The sequence below is a fragment of the Hemitrygon akajei genome, chromosome 14, assembly GCF_048418815.1.
Source record: "Hemitrygon akajei chromosome 14, sHemAka1.3, whole genome shotgun sequence".
NCBI classification, from domain to species: domain Eukaryota; kingdom Metazoa; phylum Chordata; class Chondrichthyes; order Myliobatiformes; family Dasyatidae; genus Hemitrygon; species Hemitrygon akajei.
Window position 1 is genome coordinate 33174001 of NC_133137.1, and position 23087 is coordinate 33197087.

A 23087-nucleotide genomic window follows, 5' to 3' on the forward strand; every position below is an offset into this window, starting at 1 on the left:
TGAGCTCCTCGAACTGTCAGCACTTGCTGGTCACCAGGAACCATAATGGGGTCCACCTGCTCCCACATCATGCAGCTACAGCATATCATCTGATCCTGCATCATCCTTTTATTTAATTAGCTGTAATTTAGTGACTTTATATTTAACCACTAAAAAAGCCTTACTCGCTTCTTACCTGTGCCTCCTCACCAAAGCCTCAAGTTCCCACACCTAAACTGGTCCCCTCACACAATGGCCACTCTGCTTTGACCCTGCTTTAGTTTTATTTGCTCCTGCTAATAAATCACAAATCAATTGGTCCACCACTATTGTGCCGATCCCCAAGAAATGCTCCTTTTTTAAACTCTTCTCCCCAAGCTCTCCCTCTCTCTCTTCCAATCGTTTGGTCTGCCACTAATGTGCTGAGCCCTGCAAAATACTCCTTTTTTAAACTCTTCTCCCCAACCTGTGTGAAGCTCTCTCTCTCTTCGTCAATTGGTCTGCTGCTAATGCCAATTAAATAAACTATGATGCAAAATGTAACTATAGCCAATAATGAAGACAAAATTTAGGTGACATGGTAGCGTAGTGGTTAGCACATCACTTTACAGTACTAGCGACACAGGTTCAATTCCCCCGCTGTCTGTAAGGAGTTGGTGGGTGCTTTGCTTCCTCCCACAATCCAAAGACATACCAGTTGTTAGGTTAATTGGTCTTTGTAAGTTGTCCTATGATGAGACTGGGGTTAAATCGGGGGGGGGGGGTGCTGGGCAGCACAGCTTGAAGGGTCAGAATGGCCTATTCTGTGCTGTATCTCAATAAATAAGTAAATAAATAAATTGTTAGCAAAGAGTACGTGTGACATTTTCAGCAACCTGCCTCACTTCACGTACCTGATTCCATGATGAAACCAAACATGTCGACAGAGAGCTTACTTAACACTAGCAACAAAGTCAAGATTCTCCCCTGACAAATCATTTTAGTACTACGTTAATATAAATTCATCTGAATAAACTTATATATGAAGGATACAGACTGACCCACCTTCAATCTCCCGTTCACGGAGTTTACGCATAGCAGCTCTAATTAATTTACGTTCCTCATATTCAGCTGCACTTCGGAGCTGTTAAAATACAAAAAAAAAGAAATTGTAGTAATGGAATTTCAAACCTTATGCTAATAGTGTAAATAAACATCTTTGAAACAATGTTTCATATTACTTTTTGTAGACAAATCCTGATGACAGTATCCTGAAGATGACTATTTAGTTATGAATACAGTTGCTGAAGAACAACCCCATCCCACTATGTGTTGCCAAGACATCAGACATCACTCACATCGGTGCAAATTTTTGTCTGTGGACAACAGGTATCACAGCCCACCTCCATAACCAATCCACCGTTGCCACAGCATTTTTAGATGTCATGGAAGCCTGGACTTGCCTCATTTAGTGGAGGACTCCAGTGTGCATTCCAGCAATACATTCGATAACTGGTGGCCAGTTTTTGTGACATGGTGGCCAATGACTACTGGGGCCGTGTTTTCAGTATAACCATATTCTACCTTCACAATCACAGCTTTTCTGTGTCTGCTCCACCATTAAAGACTTAGAGTAACATACAAAAAATGCTGGAGGAACTCAGCAGGTCAGGCAGCATCTATGGAGAGAAATAAAGAGCTGACATTTTGGGCCAAGACCCTTCATCAGGACTCATTATCAGGATTATTAAAGACTTGTTGGATCATTCAGAGTTTTGAACCTCTCCCTTAACTCAATGCATGGAAGACTCCACCAGGAGCACAAGTTCCAGAAGACATCAGAGCTACCAAAGCAGGTCAGGGGGTGAGTAGCCTATGGCAAGAATCATATAAAAGCATGAAAAATGGGAGGAGTAGGTCATAGAGCCCTTCAAGATCAAGACTGATCTTCTACCTCAGTGTAATTTTCTAACCCTATCCTCATACCTCTTGATTCTCAATGTCTAGAAAAATATTGATCACTATTCTTAATGTAGAAAGAGCACTCACTATCCAGTGTGGAGAGCAACATGGAGGAAAGAAGCTTGTACTTTCTCCTCATGACTGCATGGGTTTCCTCCAGGTGCTCTGGAGTCCTCCAACATTCCAGTGACATACACATTGGTAGGTAAATTAGTCACAGGGGTGTAACTGGACTATGTAGGGTCACTGGCCAGAAGACCTGTTGATGCACTGTATTTCTAAATAAATAAACTCAGGTCTCTGCTACCAGCTGCACCACTGATCCTTTCTTTTGGCAATTTATGTAAAGTTCCAGAGGCTGGTGTATATAGATGGTGGTCCTATTACAGATCATCATGAAATGAGCAATGTATAAGGAGCCCCCAGCCTGACTTACTATTCTATTTTAGAATGAGTTTTACAATACTTTAGCTTGGTGTTCAAAATTTCATAACTTTTGATAGCAGCAAAACTCTTTTTGAAAATTAGAAGAGTACAATAAACATCGAGATAAATATATTTTTTCTTTTTTCCTCAATGCTTCATTAATCCACGAAATAGACATGAGCCCTACAAGCTAAAAAGTCATATTTGACTTACTCAAGATTCAAGTACATTTATTATTAAATAATGTAGAACTTATACAACTTTGAGATTTGCTTGCTCACAGGTAATCACAAAGAACCCAATTGAAGAAAAAAATAAAAAGACCAACACTTGATGCACAAGAGAAAGGGAAAAAAACATACAATGTAGGACAGTTTGACTCACTGTCCCAGACAGTGTGGAAACTATATTAGGTTTCTGATCTAGCAATTCCTAATTTGTTCCAAAAATAAAATAAATACCCATAGAAAACAAAAATGCTATTAATTTCAGATAAATGTTATAATTTGATGGCATGTCAGTTGGCTTCAGAAGTTAGTAGTTCAAGGCACCATTCTTCATTAGAAATTTATAAACTTGACCCAACAGGAATTCTTTATTTCAATTATTTTTCATAAATCTTAAAAAATATTTTCACTTTTCTGTACAACTCCAATTGTACACTTTTTCTGAGTACAGTCACATTGATAAATTATTGTATTAAATCCTAAGAGGGAAATTTTACTCAGTCCAAATTAAAACATCCGATCTCAGCTTTTACAAGTCTTGCCAACAACTTTATGCTAGGAATAGGATTGGGGTGGGGATCTGAAATAAAAATGAGCTCCTCTGATATTTTGCTGGAACATGCATACAAGTGGAGACTGACTCAGGAAGGAAGGATTCCTTCAAACAAATATGATGTACAGTATGCTCACTGGTGGACATCAGTAGAAGTATATTTTAAGTCAGACTTTATGAGGAAAAAAAGTAAATACATAGTCAGAAGCATTTTACGTGACACGTTAAGTTAAAAAAAATATTTCTTCTAGGGTCATACAACCTACCTTATCCATGCCAACCAGAGTACCCATTTATTCCGATCCCAGTTTCCAACATTTGACCAATAGAATCCTGTATCTTAACAATTCAAATTCTCATCTAAATATGTCTTACAATGTTGGGCCCTTGAAGAATGAATTGGGTGAAATTGTTATGGGAAACAGAGAAATGGCAGAAGAATTTAATAAGTACTTTAAATCTGTCTTCACTAGGGAAGACACAAGCAATCTCCCCGATGTATGGATGGGCCAAGGACATAGAGTAACAGAGGAAATGAAACAGATTGACATTAGGAAGGAAACGGTGATGAGTAAACTGATGGGACTGAAGGCTGACAAATCCCCAGGTCCAGATGGTCTGCATCCTAGGGTACTAAAGGAGGTGGCTCTGGAAATTGCGGATGCATTGGTAATCATTTTCCAATGTTCCTTAGATTCAGGATCAGTTCCTGAGGATTGGAGAATGGCTAATGTTATCCCACTTTTTAAGAAAGGAGGGAGGGAGAAAACAGAGAACTATCGTCCTGTCAGCCTAACATCAGTAGTGGGGAAGATGCTAGAGTCCATTATTAAAGAAGAAATAGTGGCATATCTAGATAGCAGTGATAGGATTGGGCCGAGCCAGCATGGATTTACCAAGGGCAAATCATGCTTGACTAATCTATTGGAGTTTTTCGAGGATGTAACCAGGAAGTTAGACAAGGGAGATCCAGTGGATGTAGTGTACCTCGATTTTCAGAAGGCATTTGATAAGGTCCCACATAGGAGATTAGTAGGTAAAATCAGAGCTCATGGCATTGGGGGGAAGATATTGACATGGATAGAAAACTGGCTGGCAGATAGAAAGCAAAGGGTAACGGTGAATGGGTGTTTCTCGGAATGGCAGGTGGTGACTAGTGGGGTGCCACAGGGCTCAGTATTGGGACCACAGCTGTTTACGATTTACATAAACGATTCAGATGAAGGCATTGAGAATAACATCAGCAAGTTTGCTGATGATACTAAACTGGGTGGCAGTGTGACATGTGATGAGGATGTTAGGAGAATTCAGGGTGACTTGGATAGGCTGGGTGAGTGGGCAGGTACTTGGCAGATAACGTTTAATGTGAATAAGTGTGAGGTTATCCACTTTGGGAGTAAGAACAGGAAGGCAGATTATTATCTGAACAGTGTAGAGTTAGGTAAGGGAGAAATACAAAGAGATCTAGGAGTCCTTGTTCATCAGTCACTGAAGGTGAATGAGCAAGTGCAGCAGGCAGTGAAGAAGGCTAATGGAATGTTGGCCTTTATTACAAGGGAAATTGAGTACAAGATCAAGGATATTCTTTTGCATTTGTACAGGGCCCTGGTGAGACCACACCTGGAGTATTGTGTACAGTTTTGGTCTCCAGGGTTAAGGAAGGACATCCTGGCTGTAGAGGAAGTGCAGCGTAGATTCACGAGGTTAATTCCGGGATGTCTGGACTGTCTTACGCAGAGAGGTTAGAGAGACCGGGCTTGTACACGCTGGAATTAAGGAGATTGAGAGGGGATCTGATTGAAACATATAAGATTATTAAGGGATTGGACAAGATAGAGGCAGGAAATATGTTCCAGATGCTGGGAGAGTCCAGTACCAGAGGGCATGGTTTGAGAATAAGGGGTAGGTCATTTAGGACAGAGTTAAGGAAAAGCTTCTTCTCCCAGAGAGTTGTGGGGGTCTGGAATACACTGTCTCAGAAAGTAGTGGAGGCCAATTCTCTGGATGCTTTCAAGGAACTAGATAGGTATCTTATGGATAGGGGAATCAAGGGATATGGGGACAAGGCAGGAACCGGGTATTGATAGTAGATGATCAGCCATGATCTCAGAATGGCAGTGCAGGCTCGAAGGGACGAATGGTCTACTTCTGCACCTATTGCCTATTTTGTGAAAGTCCCTGCCTAAGTACCTCAATCCAATCACCCCTCAGCCTAATCTACACCAAGGAAAATAAAGCCAACCTATACAGTCTCTCCTCATAAGTGAAATGCTCTATCCTGGGCAATAACCTGATAATCCTCCTCTGCACCTTCTCTAGTGCAATCACATCCTTCCCGAAGTGCACATAGTACATTAACTATGGCTTACCAAAGTTTTACATTGTACTACCATAATTCCCTGTTCTTAAATTTTGTATCCTAGGCAATGAAGACTACTATTTTGTATGCCTACTTGACCACCTTATTCACCTGAACATGTACACAAGGGACCCTCTATTCCTCATGACTCCCTTGGGACCCAGCATTCATTATCCAAGTCACAACCTATTAGTCCTCTCAAAATGCATCACTACACATCTATATGGATTAAATTCCATTTGCCATTGTTCTGCCCCCTGACCAACTCTTCAGCATTGTTCTGCTAACCTCTGTCTAAGCCTGTCTACCCTCTCCACCAACAAGAATATGCTATCTCTGCAATATTCCAGGAAGATTTTTGACACAAATAAAAAGCACAGAAATAAATACACCAGTCAAACTTAAATGCTCATTTTAGTTCTAGTGACAGGTCTTTAACCTGGAATTTTAACTCTGTTCTCTTTCCATATATGTTGCCAGAGTTGCTGAGCATCTTCTGTTTTTATTCTAAACTTAAATGGTCTTCTTCTGAATCTTATAATTAATTTCAATTTCTTTTCTCCATAATACTCTAAAAGGTAAGCAGTTATTAATTAAACCTACAGCTTTTTAATTATCAATTGACCATATCACAGTTGATGAGATTGTGGGGATGAATCAAACAAGGCATTAATGCAAATGAGTAGTTTTTGGCTCGTTGTTTTGATGAGCAAAAAGACCTGTTTATCTGCTGAATGTCTATGACTGTCGGTTCCTATTCCACTAACAGGAGTTAAAAAGTCAGGTTTTGTGCATGTTTTCTTAACAATGTAAGGGGTTTCCTTATGTGGATAGCTATTACTAACCTACAGCAAAAGTAACCAAAAAAGGGGACCACTTTGACTTTCCCCTGTCATTTTACAGGACCAGAATTATTTCAGCCATGCACTCAAAATAATAATTTTTATTGATTGTGAAAGAGAATTATCAGTTAATGGATAAATCAGGAAAAATATATTTGCCAGTAAAAGTCTGCCAACATAATTTTCAGTGCTTGTAACTATAGACAGGAGAAATTCAAACCAAAAAAGGTGAAATTTGAGTGAACATTGAGCTTTCTAGAAAAGGGAAACACATGTTGGAAGAAATACAGTGCCTTTATAAATCTCAAGTACATCTAATAATAGTTGTCAATCTTCGAAATGCATGCATTCTTCCTTACAGTGAAATAATAAACCAGTTTAAACATTTATGGGGAAGCCACTTACACAGATGAAAACATCAGGGCTTTATAGATTAATTACAGTGTGTGGTTCTCTGCTATTGCATTAAGTAAACATTGAATATTGCCCAGGTAGGGTTTCTCGTACTCCTGATCTTGCTCCTCAAGACAGTGCTAATGAATTCCATGTTTGCATCTCCTATTATTCCAGCATCAACTCTGGGAAGTGATTGCAAAGATTCTTCAGCATACAGCACTCTGTAATGAAATAACTCTGCTAGTCAAAGAATATTGCAGGTAACAGAATTTCATCCTTGACATAATGACAGTTCCTACCATGTTTCCATCATTTTGTTGGGTTACACCCAGGTGCTTTAATTCAAGTTTACACTGGTATAAGAAGCTAGAGAAGAAATAGACAGACCTTTCCACACAAGATTCTTCAGCTGGCAGAGTTGACTATAAAATATATCCAAAAGATGGAGTAATCATGGAACTGACCATCAATTGAAAACCAGAAATATATTGAGTATGTTTGTTTAATTTTGTTATTAATGGGTGCCCTTATGGGTATGCATGCAGTAAATAGTTCTCTGTACTTGCAACATTGGCTAATCAGTAAATGAGATATTTCTGGTAATACTTTCCCCTCTCCTTCACCATTCTCCATCTCCCTTTCCCTCTCTCACCTTTACCTTACACCCATCACCTGATGAGTGATGCCCGCCCATCACCTTCCTCTGGTGCTCCTTCCCCCTTTCCTTTCTTCCATGGCCTTCTGTCCTCTTCTATCAGACTCCCCCTTCTCCAGCCCTGTATCTCTTTCACTAATCTACTTCCCAGCTCTTTAGTTCATCCCTCCCCCTTCAGGTTTCACCCATTACCTTGTTTCTCTCTCCCCTCTCCCCCAACCTTTTAAATAATGTTAAAGGTAGGTTTTTCACACAGAGAGTATGGAATGCACTGCCGGTGAAGACAGTAGAGGTGGATAGAATTGGGTCTTTTAAGAGACTCTTAGACAGGTACATGGAGCTTAGAAAAATAGAAGGTAATGTAGTAGGGAAATTCTAGGCAACTTCTAGAGTAGGTTACAAGGTCAGCATAACATTGAGGGCTGAAGGCCATGTAATGTGCTGTAGATTTCTATGTTTCTATATACTGCTCAGCTTTTTTCCTCCAGTCCTGCCGAAGGGTCCTGGTCCGAAACGTCGACTGCACTCTTTTCCATAGATGCTGCTTGGCCTGCTGAGTTCCTCCAGCATTGTGTGTGTGTTGCTTGGATTTCCCAACATCTGCAGACTTTCTCTTGCTTGAAATGAGATGCCGCTTTATCTTCAGTAAAATAACAAAGAATTGAATTTTAGGAACAGAGAACCTGGTACCTCCCTAATACTGAAGTGGGTAGCAAGTTGTGAATAATGGAATAGATTAGCTATTAATTGCTGCATTGATCCAATAGCCAAGAGAATGAAATCACCATCCCCTTGACCTTCACAGAAGTGGCAGCCCAAGCATGTAACCTTGGGCTAAATTCACATATTTCTTAAGATTACCAGAGAAAACTTGAGCATCTAAAAGTATTGTTGTGCAGACAGGTCCATGTATGAGAGTAGACTAGCACAGATTGGCATATCTTTTATCCCTTCCAAGGTGTCTCTGGATGGCCTACCCAAGATATCCCTAAGCCCCAGTAATGGAATGCTGCCAGCAGGGTCAATGCTGAAGCATCTATTGAATGAGCAGTTCAGCTGAAATAAACAGGTTGTACAATGTCTGAGTATCCCTTTAAATAGTGAAAAATCCAAGTACTTAATATTGTATTTATAACACTTTGTTTTACATTTCAGTGAGGAGAAAATGGCTTCTTAGGTACCAGGATTTGCTCACATTGTGAGTACAGATACCTATTTATTGTACTCATAAGGGCTCCATTGACCTAATCAGTTTCTTTGAATTCTGCTCAGTGTGCACCTGTTATTGTGTGGAGATTTGACCATTAATTTATGTACAATAGAACCATGCATTCTGTTCATAATAGCATGGAGGATGAATTCATGGTGTGTGTAAAGGGGATGGCTTTCCAAATCAATGTTTCAATAAATCAAGAGAAATCACATAGTTTTAGATCTGAAATGGGGCAAAGTAGAAGGGTTAATTTATAATTAAGAGCCTTTAGTGAAGAGTGATCGCCTTATTATAAATTTTTATTTAAAGTTATTTAAAATATGATAAAATGAAAAATCAGGGCTTTAAATTCAGCAGATTCCAGTTAACTGAGCCACAGGTTAATTGAAAAAGAAGCTTATTTGGGACAACTCTAAAGAACAACAACTAATCAAGAAAAGAGTTCTGATATCCTTCAATTCATTTGGGCCACTATGCTGCTTAACTGGGACAGGAGACTGTTACTGAACAGTTTCTAAACAGCATCAGTCGCATTCACTTGTGTGGCCGTTAGGCACTACACTGCACTTAGAGTGATCAGTTTTTAAATAGCGTCAGTTGTATGTTTTTATGTTCAAAAGCCGTGATTTTTGTCACTGATAGTTGGCAAGAAATAAGCAGTAAGACAATTCTGAACTGCTTTGCTCACTGCAGATTCAAGCATTCATGGAGATGCGAGAAATAGCCTGGAGTGAAAATGAAATGATTTCACTACTTCAACAAGTTAGGAACTATGAAGAATTTGAAGGTACCGACAGTTATCTTGAATGTTACTATAAAAATTAAGATTTGAAGGATGCACCAATTTCTAACTAGCATCAGTCGGGTGCATTTGTGTAGATGTTAAGATGCTACACCATGTTTAGAGCAACCCTACTGTCAATTGCTTATGCTTCTGTTATGTTAGTCACTTGGACCGACCGATGCCGAATTAAAAGGCAGTGATTTTTGACACTACAGTACTTTATGCAGGAGGCAATGAAGGCAATCCATTATTTACATTAGGTGTCTGCACTGATTTTGTTCATTTACAATCACAAGAACATGGAAATGTACACTATATGAATTCCTTCATTGATAACTATTAGGAACCAATACAGTTTTATAGTACTGCAATAACATTGGTAGTGTTCTAATTTGTTCTATATTTCATTTTAAAAAACAATTTGTAACTCAGTTAAGCAGCAGTTTGTTTTTTTAAAACTATTTCCATGAAACTTTGGCTAATTGGGCCAAAATGGCTCCATTGTGTCCCAATTAACCAGAATCCACTGTATATACAAAACAAGCTGACCATATGCAGTTTGAACTGGTTGTGGTAAATGGAAACTCTTTTAAAAGTTTTGATATAAATGCACACAAGGCTAATATTTAAAGAACTAATACACAATTTCCAGCAAATGAGACATCATATCCCAACAGTAAGAGCAGTCCAGGCATCACTAGAAAGAAAAGTCAAAGATCAAGTCAAGTCACTTTTTCTTGTCATTTCAACCATAACTGCTGGTACAGTACACTGTAAAAACGAGACAACTTTTTTCAGGACCGTGGTGCTACATGAAACAGTACAAAAACTACACTAGACAGACCTACTTAGGACCGCATAAAGTGCACAAAACAGTGCAGGTATTACAATTAATAATAATAAATAATAAAATATAATATTAGATCAAAGTAAAAGATTTTAAATGTTGCCAAAAAGAGCAAAAAGCCTGAAGATTATGAAGAGTATCTTATTTCAGCAATGGAAGATGAAAACATTTATAAGAAATGGATAAGTAGTACAGATGTTGTTAGTTAATGCTCTGCAGCTGGATCATTGACTTCCTAGTTGGGACCACAGTCAGTAGATATCAGAAATAACATCTTCTGCTTGTTGACAATCAACACAGGCATATCTCAAGGATACATACTTAGCTCGGTGCTCTATTGTTCATACATTCATGACTGTGTACCTAGGCACAGCTCAAATGCCATCTATAAAATTCACCAATGATACAACTACTGTTGGCTGAATCTCAGATGGTGACAAGGTGGTGTACTGGAGTGAGATGGATCTGCTGGTTGAATGGTGTTGCAACGACAACCTTGCACTCGGTATCAGTAAGGTCAGGGAATTGACTGTGGACATCAGGAAGGGGGAATTTAGAGAACACACAGCAGTTCTCATAAAGGGGTCCACAGTGGAAAGGTGAGCAACTTCAACTTCCTAGGAGTCAGCATTTCTTAAGATCTATCTTAGGCCCAGCATGGAGTCATAGAACACTAGTGCACAGAAATAGGTCCTTTGGACAATCTAGCCCATGCCAACCAATTATTCTGCTTAGTCCCATCCACCTGACCTGGACCATAGACTGTCATACCCTTCCCAACCAAATACTTATCAAAATTTCTCTTAAATGTTGAAATTGAACTTGCATCCACCACTTACGCTGGCAGCTTGTTCCACACTCTCACCACCCTGAGTGAAGCTGTTTCCCCTCACGATCCCCTTGAGCATTTCACCTTTCATCCTTAACCCATAACCTCTAGTTCTAGTCTCACCCAACCTCAGTGTGAAAAGCCTGTTTGTTTTTACCCCATCCATACCTCTCAAATTTGTATAACTCTTTAAAATTTCCCCTCAATCTTCTACATTCTCGGGAATGAAGTCCTAACCTAATCAAACTTTCCCTATAACTCAGGTCCTCAAGTCCAGGCAACATCCTTGTAAATTTTCTCTGCACTTTTTCCAATCTTTTTGATATCTTCCATGTAGGTATGTGACCAGAACTGCACACAACACTCCAAACTGGGCATCCCCAATGTTCTGTAGAACATCAGCATAACGTCCCAACTCCTGTACATATGAAGGTCAATGTACCAAAAGCTCTCTTAGCAACTCTATCTACCTGTGACACCACTTTCAAGGAATTATGGAAGTTTTCCCAGATCCCTCCATTCTACTGCACCCTGCTATTCACTGTGTAAGACCTTCCCAGCATTGTTTTCCCAAAGTGCAATACCTCACACTTGTCTGCATTAAATTCCATCTGCTATTTTACCAACCCAACCTATTTTTCCAGCTAGTCCAGATCCAGCTGCAAGTTTTGATAGCCTTCCTCACTATCCACTATCCCCTCAAGCTTGATATCATCCACTACAAGCTTTGACAGCCTTCCTCACTGTCCACTATACCTCCAATCTTGGTGTCATCTGCAAATTTGCTTATCTAGTTTACCATATTATCATCCAGATTGTTGATGTAGATGACAAACAACAACGGACCCAGCACCAATCCCTGCGGCACACCACTAGTCACGGGACTCCAGTCAGAGAAGCAACCATCTACTACCACTCTCTGGCTTCTCCCACATAGCCAATGTCGAATCCAATTTGTTATTTCATCCCAAGTGCCAAGCAATTGAACCTTCTTAACCAACCTTATCAAAAGCCTTGTTAAAGTCCACAATGACAATGCCCTCTGCCTTTCCTTCATCAACTTTCCTGGTAACCTCTTCCAAAAACTCTATAAGATTGGTTAGACAAGGTCTACTATGCATAAGGCCATGATTACTATCCCCAATCAGCCCCGTCTACATAAATACTTAAGAATACCTTCCAATAATTTAGAATCCCTTAAAATAACTTCTTACCTTCCAATCCTTGGACACCTCACTCATGTCTAAGGATGCAATTACGAAGAAGGCATGATAGTAGCTATATTTCATTCAGAGTTTGAGAAGATTTGGTATGCCATGAAGGACTGTAGCAAATTTTTACAGATATAATGTAGAGAGCAATCTGACTGATTGTATCACTGTTTGGTATGGAGGGGCCAATGCACAGGATCGGAAAAATCTATAGAGGGTTGTAAACTCAGCCAGCTCTAACATAGACACTTACCTCTTCACCATAGAGAACATCCTCAAAAGGTGATGCCTCAAGAAGGTATCATCCACCATTAAAGACCTTCACCACCCAGTACATGCTCTCTTCTCATTACTATAATTGGAGAGGTGGTACAGGAGCCCCAAACCACATATTTAATGTTTTAGGAACAGTTTCTTCCCATCCACCATCAGATTTCTAAATGGACATTGAACCCATGAACATAACCTCACTATTTTGCTCTTTTTGCATTATTTATTTTTGTACACGTATTCTTATAGTAATTTGGATTGAATTGACTTTATTTCTTACATCCTTCGCATACATGAGTAAAAATCTTTACATTACATCTCCATCTAAATGTGCAATCATAGTAATTTATAGTAATTTATAATAATGAATAGAACAGTCAACGTAACAATTTCAATTAATTTTTATGCATTACACTATACCACTGCTGCAAAATAACAAATTTCATGACCCAATAATAAACCTGATAAACCAGATTCTTTTTGAGTAGCACTAATCAACAGTACCCATAAATGATAGAGTTCAAAAGCAGTTCATCCAAAAATGCCTTCCAGAACTATGCCAACTACAGTTCCACAAGACAACTCCTCCCAAACCTGTCTCTTCTAGCTGCTAAAAAACTATTTCCTTGCCATAAAACTATCAAACATGATTTTTTTATTCTCCCATTGTTGTAAGATCGAATTCCTAGATCTTCTCATTTAACAGTATTCCACTCCTCTTCCTCCACTTTCTGCTGTATGGCTGAGGATGTTAACAGTTGGAATCACAATAACTCACATTTCTTTATATACCACATACTATCTCAAATCCACATACAATCTACCTGAAGGTTTAGACAGCTGAAACATCAAGCAAGTTGATTATCTGTTTCAGCCAGCGGGTGTTGAATCCATGGGATTCATTGCCACAGAGAGCTGTGGAAACCACATTACTGGGTAGAATTAAGGCAGAGATTGATAGGTTCTTCAGTTGTAAGGGGATGAAGGGTTATGGAGAGAAGGTGGGAAATGGGGTTGAGAGAGAAAAGGAAAATCAGCCATGATTGAATGACATGATTGATGGGCTGAACAGCCACATTCTGCTCCTACCTCTTATGATCTCTCTATTACTATTCTCTTCCATTCTTACATATTTTAGTTGCTTCACAACTGGCACTCCTATCTTCTCTGTAAGCCCCAAAATTCTCTCTTGAGTTTTTTTGTCTCTGTCCTCTAGAACGCCTTAAAATGTACCTCACTGGTTCTGATTTTTCTCATCTGCCTATTTCATTGTGAATAATGTAGGTTAAATTACTTGTAACAGGCTACTTGATAAAGTATAGATTTTAACATTGCTTCTCTGTGAAGTTGAAGTTTAAATGGAGTTCCTCAAAAATACCTCCTACTGAGTATGGTTTTGCTCCTCTTTTTCTTCTCAGCTATTTCAACACTCTCCATTGCTTCCCACACAGAGCTCCAACAAATGTGTTTTGAAAGCTAAAAGAAAGCAACAAATGTTTGTACAAAAGTGGGTGCAGATGAAATTTACCAGGATGATGCTAGTATTAGCAAACCGTTGTTAAGATACGCTAAAGAGACACAACTCAAATGTATTCAATTATAGGGGCCTTGAGAGATTAAATAGAAAGGATCTTTTCCTTTGGATAGTGGTTGAGGGACAAATCCATAAGGCATATATTGAAATTAGCTAATTGAGAAACTGGAGGGAGACAAGAAAAGCTTTCTCATCCAGAGGATAGGAGCATCTGCAAGGCACTGCCTGAAAGGGTGATTGATGCAGCATGTTCCAAAATTACCTGGATGTACTTTAAGAACAATGGGAAGCCAAACAGTCTTCTCTAGCAGAAATTTCTATGTATTACTTTTCCTACTACAATGAAATCATAACTGATTCTTCAGGCAAAACAGACTTTTAAAAAGGCTGTGATTTAAATCAGTAGCTGAAAATAAGCTTGCATTTACCCTTCAGAGAATGCTTCAGCATTTGAATAAGTACAAATCTTTATCATGCACTGGATTCACAATTTGTAGTTTATACCATGCTTAATCATTCATTTACATAAAGCAACATCAAGTGGCAAATTGTCCTGCATAAGTGTTTATTCTACTGAAATTATTAAGAATAGCATTTTCAATGCAGCTAGCTTGTGAATAATTCAGAATCTAATTCTGAGGTGGGATGAGAATGGCAGGTGAACAGAAATGTTACAATGGTGGAATATGGAGTGTCTTAAATGGTGCACTTGAACGACATCTATTTTCTAACACTTCTGTTTAAAATCATTAATTAATTTGTTTTTGCCATGTAAAAAGAGTAGATTTGCTGTCCTATACATACTAATAAACATTGGAGACACCTCCCTCTTTAGGTAAAGTATGGAAAAACACTACCAAAATAATCTTTGACCATTTTAAAAGAAGAAATATAAAGAAGAATAAGCTATTCAGTCCCTTGCTTCTGTTCTACATGACTTGTACCTCATATCAGCACTAATCCTATATCCCTTGACTCCATTAATAACTGAATATCTATTGATTTCTGAATATACACAATGACATATGCTTCAGAGCCCTCAAATATTCATTACCCTCTAAGTTAAGAAAATACTCAGCTCTAATGGCCAACCCTCTAAAACCCACAATGCTGTACTGCCCTTTTTAAACCTTCACAATCGATCTAACTCTTCCCACCAACATAGCACAGTCTATTTCTCTTACTTCTATATGCCTGAGATTCTTGAATGTCCCTTTAAGTCTGCATGCTCCGATCTTAGACACCAGAGCCTGGGGAAGAAGATCAACTTGGGATCCACCTCATCAATTGCATCACCTTTATTCTTCTAACCTCAAGATAATTGGCTCAGTCTGTTCATTCCCACTTGAACAACAAACACACCATCTCAGGAATCAATCTGATGAAAATCTAAGGCACCCCCTCTAGTTGCAAGTATATCCTATTAGAGGGTGACTAGTATTGGAGAATAAAGTTGCAACGTTTGCTGTGTGGTCAGAACTATGTGACCAGCCTTGTGTTTGCTATTTGCTATGTATCTAATTTATTGGCCAGAATGTAATCTCTGTATTGCCTCTGTACTATTGAACATATCAGTGCCTTAAGAATGTAGCTAACAGTGAAAGTAAGCATGTCGAGATAACAGTGGTAGATGGAATCGTGGAGTAGTGTGATGGTATGGAGACCAGTCAAGGCCGGGAAGGGGGACACGTGTTCCAGGGAGTAGACTAGAGCAAGTATGGGCTATGGAATGGTGTGATGGTATGAAAACCAGCCAAAGCCGGGAAGGGGGACTCGTGTTCCGAGGAGTAGACTAGACAGGATTGTGCGATGGCGTGATGGTATGAGAACCAGTCAAGGCACTAGAACAAGTATATCCTAATAAAACTAAGATAAGAAATTACTATAAAGAATACTGTGAACTAGGCTCAGCAGGTAATTAGTGGCATGTTCATTAATTGTCTCAGCTTTTGTTTGCAAATAAAGGCTTAAATTTCTCTTAGAATCTTCTTCATCTCCTGGTTATTTCAAGAAACCACGACACTAGACCTTTGCATATTATTCCAGATGCTATCCCACCAGGGCCCTATTAACTAAGAAAAGTTACTCTACTTTAGACCTCAAAATGTCTTACAATAAAAACCAATTTGCTTTACTAATTTATTGCTGTATCCTGCACATTAATGTCCAGTAGCATTGCACAGAAAGATAGCTGGATCTCTCTGAGCACCAACACATTTCAATCTCTCACCATTTAAAAAATCCATTGCCTTTCTATTGTTTCTTCCTACCAAAGATGATAGCCTCACTTTCTCCCCACATCATATTCAATCCATTTTGTCCATTCCCATTCACTTAGTCTGTTTTAGTCACTTGAAGCATGTCCACATTATCCTCACAGCCTAGACCACTAACTGGCTTTGTATCATCAGAAAACTTGTATATCTTGCAAGTGGTCTCCTCATCTAATTACTGATGTCAACCTTATCATCCTCATCATCATCATCATGTACCATGTCATATGACTTAGGCATTCACAGTCCATGACCATGATTATTTGGGAAATTTTTTTTGATAGAAGCAATTTGCCATTGCCTTCTTCCGGGCAGTGTCTTTACAAGACTGGTGACCCCAGCCATTATTAAAGGAAACACTGATGGTACTTTGCCTCCCAGGTGCCAGGGTCTGCGATGCTTCTGAATATCCTTAAAAGGGAGGGTGAGTAGCCAGAAGTCGTGGTACATACTGGTACCAACGACATAGGTAGAAATAGGGAGGAGGTTCTGTAAACAGAATACAGGGAGTTAGGAAGCTGAGAAGCAGGACCTCAAAGGTAGTAACCTCAGGATTGCTGCCTGTGCCACATGACAGTGAGGATAGGAATAGAATGAGGTGGCAGATAAATGCGTGGCTGAAAAAATTAGAGCAGGAGGAAGGGATTCAGATTTCTGGATCATTGGGACATCTTCTGGGGCAGGTGTGACCTGTACAAAAAGAAGGGTTGCACTTGAATCCAAGGGAGACCAATATTCCTGCAGGCAGGTTTACTAGAGCTGTAGGGAGTGGTTTAAACTACTATGGCAGGGGGCTGGGAACCAGGATGATAGAGCTGAGGGTGAGCTAGCAGGTTTACAAGTAGATCATGTAATATGTAATATGAATGTCAGGAAGGACAATCCAATGATTGGGTACAATTGCAGACAGTGCAAAGAGTTAAGTTGTACCACAGAAGCAAAATTCAAAAGGGCGAGAACACAGTACTGAAGGTGCTGTACTTAAATGCATGTTGCATTCAGAATAAGGTGGATGAACTCCTCGCGCAATTAGAGATTGGTCAGTATGATGCTGTGGGCAACACTGAAAGAGGTCATAGTTGGGAGTTTAACATCTAAGGATATACTTTCTATTGAAAGGACTGACAGGAAGGCATAGGCAATGGTCTGGGTCTGTTGGTAGGAGATAGAATTACATCTTTAGAAAGAGGTGACATAGGGTCAGAGAATGTTGAAACTTTGTGGGTGCAGTTAAGAAACTGCAAGGTTAAAAAAACATTATTGGATCATATATAGGCCTCCAAATAGCAGCCAAGATGTAGGGTTGAGATTGCAAAGGGAGCTGGAAAGGCATGTGATAAGGGTAATATCACAATTGTAATGAGGGACTTCAATATGCAAAGGGGTTAGTAAAATCAAGTAGGTGTCGGATCATAAGAGAGGGAATTTGTTGAATGCCTATGAGATGGCCTTTTAGAGCAGCTCTTCCACAAGCACAAACAGAACAGGTAGAGACAAAGGAACGGGTGTCAGCATCCATGGAGGGCCACCAGAAATGTCTCTTCAGGTGGTCAGAGTCCAATCGATCCTGGGATGGCAGGCGAAACGAGACATGTGCCCCAATTGAGAACCTGAGATTGAACAGAATCAGGCACAAAGTGGCAATTGGAGGGTCCGTTTCTTGGGTTAGGTTGAATCCATTGGGCCTCTTTAACTATGGTCTCGATCTCCCAGGTGAGGGCAGCCACAGCACAGGATGGTGGAAGGATGGTCTTAGGGTAGGGAAGGCCCTCCTCGGAAATGTATTGACGGGAGAGAGCATCTGGCTTCCAGTTCTTGTACCCTGGATGATAGGTGAGTGTAAATCTGAACCGGCCAAAAAATAATGCTTAACAGGCTTGGCGGGAATTCAGGCGTTTGGCGGTTTGGATATATGTGAGGTTCTTGTGATCAGATCAGACAGTAAATGGATATTCCACTCCCTCCAGTGCCTCCACTCCTCCACAGCAAGCTTGACCGCCAGTAACTCCCAGTTCCCTACATCGTAATTTTGTTTGGCGGGGGACAGCCAGCGAGAAAAGAAGGCACAGGGATGAAGTTTTTGGTCAGGTTCTGAACGTTGGGAGAGGACTGCTCCCACCTCAGAGTCAGAGGCATCGACCTCCACAATGAATTGACAAGAGGGGTCTGGTTGAACCAGGATGGGAGCGGAGGTGAAATGCCTCTTCAGCTCCAAGAAAGCAGCATCCGCTTTGGGGTCCCAGTAAAAAGGGGTCTTAGGAGAGGTGAGTCAAGTAAGGGGCACTGCCACCCGGCTGTAATCCCTGATGAAACGATGATAAAAGTTTACGAACCCCAGAAATCACTGGAGTTGCTTGAGTGTCATGGGTGTAGGCCGCTCCGCCACCACCCGGATCTTTTCGGGATCCACCCTCACTTACCCGCTCTCCGTGATTTATCTGAAGAAACTGACTGAAGGAATGTGAAACTTGTACTTCTCAGCTTTTACAAATAGTTTGTTCTCCCAAAGCCTCTGCAGAACCTGACAACATGTTGGTTGTATTCCTGAAGATTGCTGGAGAAGATTAAGATGTTATCCAAATAAACAAACATGAAGCGGTTAATAAAATCTCTAAGGACATCGTTTCTCAGGGCTTGGAAAACGGCAGGGGCGTCCGTGAGGCCAAATGGCATGACCAGGTATTCGAAGTAACCAAGAGGGGTGTTGAACGCTGTTTTCCACTCATGTCCCTCCCTTATCCTGACCAGATGATGGGCACTTCGTAGTTCCAACTTGAAGAAGATGGTGTCTCCGTGAAGTGGTTCGAAAGCAGAGTTGAGAAGGGGTAGTGGATATTTGTTCTTTACGGTTATGCTATTTAGGCCTCAGCAGTCAATGCAGGGGCACAGTGAACTGTCTTTCTTCCCCACAAAGAAGAAACCTGCACCGACAGGGGAGGATGAGGGTCAGATAATACCCGCCACGAGAGATTCATTTAAGTAAGCCTCCATTGCTTCCCTTTCTGGCCACGACAAGTTATATAGCCGACTGGTGGGCAGAGGACTTCCAGGGAGAAGGTCAATAGCACAATCATAAAGGCGGTGTGGTGGCAGGGAAAGAGCCCGTTGTTTGGTGAACACTTCTCTCAGATCGTGATACTCTGCTGGAACCTTGGATAGGTCGCAGTGACTTTCACAGGGCCAATTGAAGACAAGTGGAGTGACAGAGCGGGCTCCAGCTGGCTATCTTCCCAGTGGACCAGTCGATGTGAGGATTATGGCAGACCAACCAAGGATACCCAAGAACTATAGCAGCTTGAGGTGAGGAAATTAAATTAAATTGTACCTGCTCCCGATGGTTCCTAGAGAGAATTAGAGACAGGAGTGGTGTGCAGTGTGTGACCCAGGCCAGAAATCTGTCATCTAGTGCCCGGGCTTCCAGAGGGGTACTCAACAGCTCCTGAGAAATTCCAGCCCGGGAAGCTATGTCTTCACCTAGGATGTTTCCCTCAGCACTGGAGTCCAGTAGAGCTGACAGAGGCAGGGATTGTTGGTTATAAATAAGGTAGGTAGGATCTGCATCCGGGTTCGGGGGACGGAAGGAAATGTTGTCTGGCTCACCAGGATCCCCCTTTCTACTAGTGCCTCCCCTTTTGGCTAAAGGGGACAGGTTGCACAGAAATGGCCGGACTGGCTGCAATAGAGAAATTCTCCCGCTCTCTGAATCTCTGAGGTTGCTCTGTGGGAGAAAGACGGTTCTGTCCCAGCTGCATTGGTTCCTCTCCCAAGGTGGTGGAAACGGCTGGGCTGGGAGCTTTTTCTAGGAGCTGGAGGAGAAGGCAAGCTTCTGCTGGTGGGAGATGGTACAGAGTGCCATAGAGTAGCCAAGGGGGGTGGATGACTAGTTCTCTCCCTATGGCGTTCTCGAAGATGGTTGTCCAGCCTGGTGGCTAGGGAGATTAAAGAATATAGGCTGCTGGTGTCATCTCTTGCCACCAACTCGTCTTTCACCCTGACGCTGAGACCATCCCGAAATACCTCTTGGAGTGCCTCATCATTCCACCCTGAGTCAGCCGCTAACGTCCGGAACTCCACGGAATACTCAGTGACACTGCGTGAGCCCTGATGGAGAGTGAGTTGACGCTTAGCAGCATCTTCACCACGGACGGGGTGGTCAAAGATCTTCCTCATCTCCGCAATAAAGGTGGGAAAAGAGCAGATCTCTGGTTGATTATCACAGACAGCTGTAGCCCACGTTAAGGCACTTCCCTGCAACAACCCCATGATATAAGCTACCTTTGACTTGTCTGTGGAGTACGTGGGTGACTGCTGATCAAACACCAAGGAGCATTGAAGAAGGAAGGCCCAGCACTTCCCCAAATCCCCAGCGTAGTGTTCTGGTTCAGGTATGTGTGACTCCCTTGGCGGGGGTGTTGCTGACACATAGGGGGTTGCCACTACAGACTATTTGGACTGGTTTGACACAGTTGTCAGAGTGGAAGGGGTAAACTAAGTGGATATATGGTCCACCTGGTCACCGATCTTCATTACATTAGCAGACAGGGAACGAAGGTTTTCCATGACATCCTGGAGAAGTCGATCGAGCAGACCCAGTAGTGAGCCCTGGCTGGTGAGGGCTTGTTGCAGGGTATTTGTGTCCGCTGGGTTCATTGTGGCCAGTTCGTTCTGTTATAAGGAGCGAAGGAAGCAAACCCAAGTGCAGGACACAGGCATGGAGACTGACTTTGGATGTTTACATGGGCATAAACGCTGAACAGCAAGCAGGAGAGATCTTGACACAGAGCCTTGATATGGAACCTTGACACGGAGCTTTGACTCAGAGACTTGACATGGAGCCTTCACTCAGAGACTTGACACGGAGCCTTGACTCAGAGAAACGGAGTCTCATAGGTAAACCTTGAAACTGGAGCTAAACTTAGAACAAACGGTTCTAATCGGTCAGGAAACGTAGTTTACTCACAGGAAAAAAGACCAACAAACTGGCAACTAGTGGTTGTGATGCCAAAGTTCTTATACGGCTGTTCTACATGGAAACCAGGTGTGCTGTCATCAAAGTGAATTAGAAGCAATTGGGAAATTAACGATTGGAACCATGACACTATCAACGGAAATTGGGAGCAAGATAGGGAATAAACAACTGGAATCATGGCAGAAACATTTTAAAAGGAATCTGAGGGACAAACTTCTTGCTGGTGCATATAAGGAATGAGCTACCAGAGAAAGTAGTTGAGGCATCAGGACAGGTACATTAAGAGGAAAGATTCAGCAGGATACTGTAAGGCCCAAATGTAGGAATATCAGCCTAACTCATGCATCTTATTTTGCATGAATGAGTTAGTTTAAAGGACCTGTTTCCATGCTGCATTACTCTTTGACACAATGACTCAATGGACAATCTGCATTTCTATGTAAGGGCCATCAGCTAAAGCAATCCAAACTGTAGACACTGGAAACAATATACATAGCCTACATGCAAAGCTATAACACTACCTTACCTCTTACTGTTGTGAATACAAATATATAGCACTTATCTCAAAAGTTTGATCATTTCCCTCAATGTTTTGGACTAAAATAAGGACTGCTGCATGAACATGACTATTCATAGTTCTATAAAATGTATTTGTCTTTACGCAAAGTTTCAAATATTGACAAAAGTGTTTTATTCAACTTAAAAGTGAAATTACACTAAACCATAAGAATATGCAAGGAGGAGGATTAGGCCACGGCACCTCGATCACGCTCCATCATTTAATTGAATTTAATTGAATCACAGCTGATTTTATATCTCAGGCTCACTTTAATTCACTAACAGATCCAATAACTCCTTTAGTATCTTAAAATTGATCAATTTTCTTGGATACACACGGTTATCAGGACTCCATAGCCTTCTTAAGTGGATAATTCCCAACATTCATGACAATCCTGGTGAAGAAATTTGTTTTCCTCTGTCCTGAGTAAGTCTCTCTGCACTTTTCTGTCATTTTTGTTGTATACCCACAACAAAAGTGGCATCTGGAAGTTGAAATTCCTTTAAGAACTAGAGCACTAATATTACAGTAGCTCATTTGCAAACTGAAAGCTGCACAACATTGTACTCAACCTATGTTGACCACAACATTTGCCATTAAAGAAAACATTTACATAATGTGGATCACAAATAAAAATCATGTGGATGAAAAACAAGGGAGCAAAGGATAAATCCTTGGAGTAATTATAGATAATTGCCGTGGAGTATGTCTGTCTGTCTGGAGGAAAGAAAAACGGATGCTGAAACTCTATGCATTACTGCAAACTTAACTGGTAGGAAATGAAATAAAAGGAGAGTCCAGCAAGTCTGGACAATATAAGAAAAGAAAATGCAGGGGCTGATATGGTCCCACGTGGAGACAAACAAGTGGACTAATGGACCAACTGAGAAGTTATCATTCATGATTTAATTATATTATCTGGTTAAGATAATAGAATTTGTACTGTGAAGTTTTAAAAAGGAGGCTTCTGAAAAAGATTGGTATGCAGAGAGGTAATTGCAATGTATTCCAAGATTACTACTTTAAATTAAGGCCAAAAGATAGGATTTAGACAACAGTTTTATTTTAATATTGCAGGAACAGGACACATAAGCAACCTTTTCCACTTGAGGAATCATAGAACAAAAGACATAACTGACTAAACACACAACATTTGGGACAGAGTAGAAAAATATTTTTTTTTAAAGTGAAAGTTGAGGTTGTGCAATACATCGCTAGAT

At 40.7% G+C, this 23087-nt stretch overlaps 1 protein-coding gene across 2 annotated transcripts in view; it reads right to left on the minus strand.

Moving 5' to 3' along the window:
• smtnb (smoothelin b) overlaps positions 1–23087 on the minus strand; it is a 309229-nt gene that overhangs the window by 196172 nt on the left and 89970 nt on the right. For both annotated transcript variants that reach the window (XM_073065779.1, XM_073065778.1), the window contains exon 4: positions 1024–1102. In XM_073065779.1, coding sequence (XP_072921880.1) covers positions 1024–1102 — 79 coding nt within the window. The remainder of the gene's footprint in view (positions 1–1023; positions 1103–23087) is intronic.